General features: G+C 45.1%; 2 protein-coding genes across 2 annotated transcripts; both read right to left on the bottom strand.

Moving 5' to 3' along the window:
• Positions 1-1,045: 1,045 nt before the first annotated feature.
• LOC117582978 lies at positions 1,046-1,859 on the bottom strand. Its single transcript, XM_034271101.1, has one exon. The coding sequence runs from the start codon at positions 1,757-1,759 to the stop codon at positions 1,358-1,360; it is 402 nt and encodes a 133-aa protein (XP_034126992.1). The 5' UTR covers positions 1,760-1,859; the 3' UTR covers positions 1,046-1,357.
• A 78-nt stretch (positions 1,860-1,937) lies between these two features.
• LOC117582979 lies at positions 1,938-2,404 on the bottom strand. The gene has a single exon (XM_034271102.1). The coding sequence runs from the start codon at positions 2,390-2,392 to the stop codon at positions 2,015-2,017; it is 378 nt and encodes a 125-aa protein (XP_034126993.1). The 5' UTR covers positions 2,393-2,404; the 3' UTR covers positions 1,938-2,014.
• Between the last annotated feature and the right edge of the window lie 1,081 nt (positions 2,405-3,485).

Genomic DNA, 3,485 nt, shown 5'->3' with positions numbered 1-3,485 from the left:
GTGGGTTGTTGAGCCAACCAACTACATATATGTACAACTTTATAAAAGACACTCGTCTGTTGCACTCTCTCTCTCTCTCTCATTCTGACATTCTAACCAACCGTCCACCCCTCCGCCCGCACTCTCTCTAACCCCGTGTCTTTGTGTTGAGTGCTTTTTGCCTAAATGCGAAATCGATTGGAAAACAATTTCCAATTTTTAAAGAATTATCGCCGCCATATTCGCGCATGCTGTACTAAATCACACATAAGTAACCTCTAAATCTGCTGCTACCCGGATGCCCTGCCCTTCCACACACACACACACACACACACACACACACACACACATATGAGGATGTGAGGAGTAGGGGAAAACCTTTTGGCAAAGCTTTTCCTTTTTGGCTCGTTTATTTCTTTTTTATTTTTCCCTTTTCCCGCTCCTGCAATATTTTCCATTTCATTTTCTGCGCGACTGCTGGCAACGCGTTTAGCTTTGGCTGCACGGCTCACTGACTTTCAGTTATACTAAATATATATACATATATATATAAATACATACATACATACATATGTATGGAGTTATAACCATATGTTTATATACATATGGTATATAAGACATTGAGACTATGAGATGCTCATTACTTACTCCTTTTATGCAATAAGATGTGTAATAATTCGTCTCTTTGGAACAGCACACATTTGAGACTTTGGATATATTGATTTGGGAATATCTGAATAAAATGTTTTAAAATATTTTCTCTTCAGGTTAATTGCTACGTTATACGAAATACGATCATACCCGAGCCCCCCAAGAGTACCAGGTACAGACACCGCCGTATGTCGTATGTGTGTTATCTTCACCGCAATGGAGCTGGTGGTGTGAGGTTGAGTGGCAGAGTGCCGGAGTGCCGGAGGAGCGTGGAGACCGAGGGGGGAATCGTAACCAGCAGCCATTTAGTTTTATGTGGCCCGTACGGGTGGGTTATGCACCTTTGACTCGACTCCAACCGCCCGACCGTGTACGTCTCCATTTCCATTTCGCAGAAGAACTTGTCACCCCGGAGGGCAGGCATGCCACAAAGCATTTCACATGTGAGCCATTTATTATTATTTGTTTTTAACGAACCCCGGAAAGGGTAGCCCAGGAGGAGCACAGGGATCACAGCCGCAAGTATTTCCTAATCAGGTTTTAACTACTAATAGGATTTGCGAGGTGCCGAATCGTAATTTACATGGATTTCGCACGAGATACCCAAAGAATTGAATTGGAAGCCAGAGCAAAGCTACCGCTAATGTATTGTAGCTTAGGCCAAATCCCTTAGCCACTCCCTTCCTCTGTTTATGCAGCTTCTTTTTCCTGGGGCACGCATGTGTGCTTAGCACGGAGTGGAGGCGCTGGAGACGCCACTGACGTTCCTGATGGGCCTGTAACGGGTGCTGAATCGTTGGCGCCAGCAATTTCGCACCTTAAGCCCCAGCGAGTAGAGTACCAGCACTGCCATTATGGCGGTGAATAGGCCGGCGGACAGGATCAGGAACCAATGGAAGTAGCAGGATATGGTCACGGGACGGCGCAGCCATCCAGTCAGGCTGCCGGTGCACTCCTCCACGACGCACTTTCCCTTTGCGTTCTTCATACAGCCCTTGGCACAGCACCCGTTCGCACCACAGTAGAGTAATACCTCGGTGCTCCTACTCCTTTTCATCGAGCAGTTGACCGCATTCACTTGGAACAGAATATCCACCAGCACACAGATGAGCATCAAAATGGATTCCATGACGATTTCTTCTTTAGAATTTTTTTTTTGCAACAAACTGGAAATTTTCTCTGTAGCTTCCCCTGGGCTGATGTGGTTGGCTTGGGCTCTGGATAACAATTGCTAGCGATAAATCAGAGGTTACTATGTTCAGATACTTCTTTGCTTTCCATTTTTAATGTTTATGAATTGAGAATAAATATAAAAGATTTTGACTTCAGATGATTGTATTCCAGTCTAAATTTTGTTGATCCTTTAGGTTATACTCAGAACTATTTAGAAAGATGATTCGAGGACATCATTAGGTTTCTCTAGCTTCCCCTCAGCATGCTCCGTTGGTTTCTTTGCGGGAGCATATGTCACCGGAATCTCTCCCCCGGGTTTCGGCCAGACATTTGGCTTCTCCTGCAGCAGCCAGAGCTCGTCCAGCTGCCGCTGCATGTATTGCATCGCGTTCTGGTGCTTGTTGGTTATTACATAGGTGCATCCCAGCCAGACTACGGACAATATGATAGTTCCGAAAACCAGCGTCACGTTGACAGGTATTTCCTCGATGAATTCCCTAAAAGAAGTGGCAGCGGCAGCTCTCTTGCAGACCAGGAAGAGCACCATCATCCCGAATGAGGTGTTGCGGAATGTCGCTAAGTTTCTCATTTTCGAAGCGCGGTTATAATAGTACTGAACGGGGACCCGTTTGTGTTTTCTGGTTTTATAGACGGTTCGGTCAACTAATCGGTTAAAGCTTGGGTGCGAGTGGGTCTCTCCCAGTGCTGGGAAAGTCTCCCCTGACACTGCAACATGGAATAAATATTTCAAAAAATGTTGGTTCGTTTTGTTATCATTCAAGCGACCTTTTTGAATGGAAGAATTTCTACAGTACTATTGTATATTTTGTGGAAGTAGCAGTCGGCTGCCATCTTTCACTTATTTGTAGAGATGAAGGGTGTGCTTCAGTCGCCTAAGCTGGCTTCCATTTCATTCATTACTTTAATATCGTTCTTGTTATGGATCTCCTTGGGGTTTAATTAATTTTGTCGTTGTGTTGATGATGTTGGGGTGGGGGCTGAGAATGCCACTTGAGGGATCTGCATGCCTATCAACATTATGAAAAGTGCCACATCAAGCGGCGAGCAATCCGAGAAATTCTTGGTGCTTGGGGCGTTCGACTCAAAGCGACCAAATCGAAAACCAAATCAGCATAACAAAGTGATTCTAATGTAATTCGTGATTTTGCATAATTATAAAGTTAATAATTAAAATTATTGTGTTGGCTGCACAAAACCGAAATGAAAACATTCAATTTTAATGACGTTCCTCCAACTCCAACTCTGTCTCTAAATCTCTCTCCCTGTCTGTCTCTGTCTCTGCCGCATGTGGGGCCGTGCGGTTGGCCATTTACAGGGGGACTTAGAGGCATGTCTATGCTGTCTATGCACATGTGGCCCTGCCCCCTAACCACTACCTGAATTGGCATATAACTAATGCGTAAATATTAGCAAATATCGAAATGGACCCCTTTCTGCTGCCCCATCCCCATACCCATCCCCATCGATGAGCCACATAAATTTTGAGCCACATATGCACTGCCGAATGTCCCTTTCCCCCTTGCTGTTGCTTTTGCTGTATTTGTAATAAGCAATCAATTATTATTATTGAATTTAGGCAGGGTCCGTGGGCGGCAGCGGAGGGGTAGGCTGCTGTGCCGCCTCCATTGGGCAGCTGGTCAGCGCCACTAATGCGTCTAATG

This window comes from Drosophila guanche, unplaced genomic scaffold (genome assembly GCF_900245975.1).
Source record: "Drosophila guanche unplaced genomic scaffold, DGUA_6, whole genome shotgun sequence".
Taxonomy (NCBI): domain Eukaryota; kingdom Metazoa; phylum Arthropoda; class Insecta; order Diptera; family Drosophilidae; genus Drosophila; species Drosophila guanche.
The sequence above is the reverse complement of the archived record's forward strand: the minus strand, read 5'-3'. Positions and strand labels throughout refer to the sequence as shown.

What these genes read in the sequence shown, in the direction of transcription:
- LOC117582978 (XM_034271101.1), bottom strand. Translation starts at nt 1,759, where the DNA reads ATGGAATCCATTTTGATGCTCATCTGTGTGCTGGTGGATATTCTGTTC.
- LOC117582979 (XM_034271102.1), bottom strand. Translation starts at nt 2,392, where the DNA reads ATGAGAAACTTAGCGACATTCCGCAACACCTCATTCGGGATGATGGTG.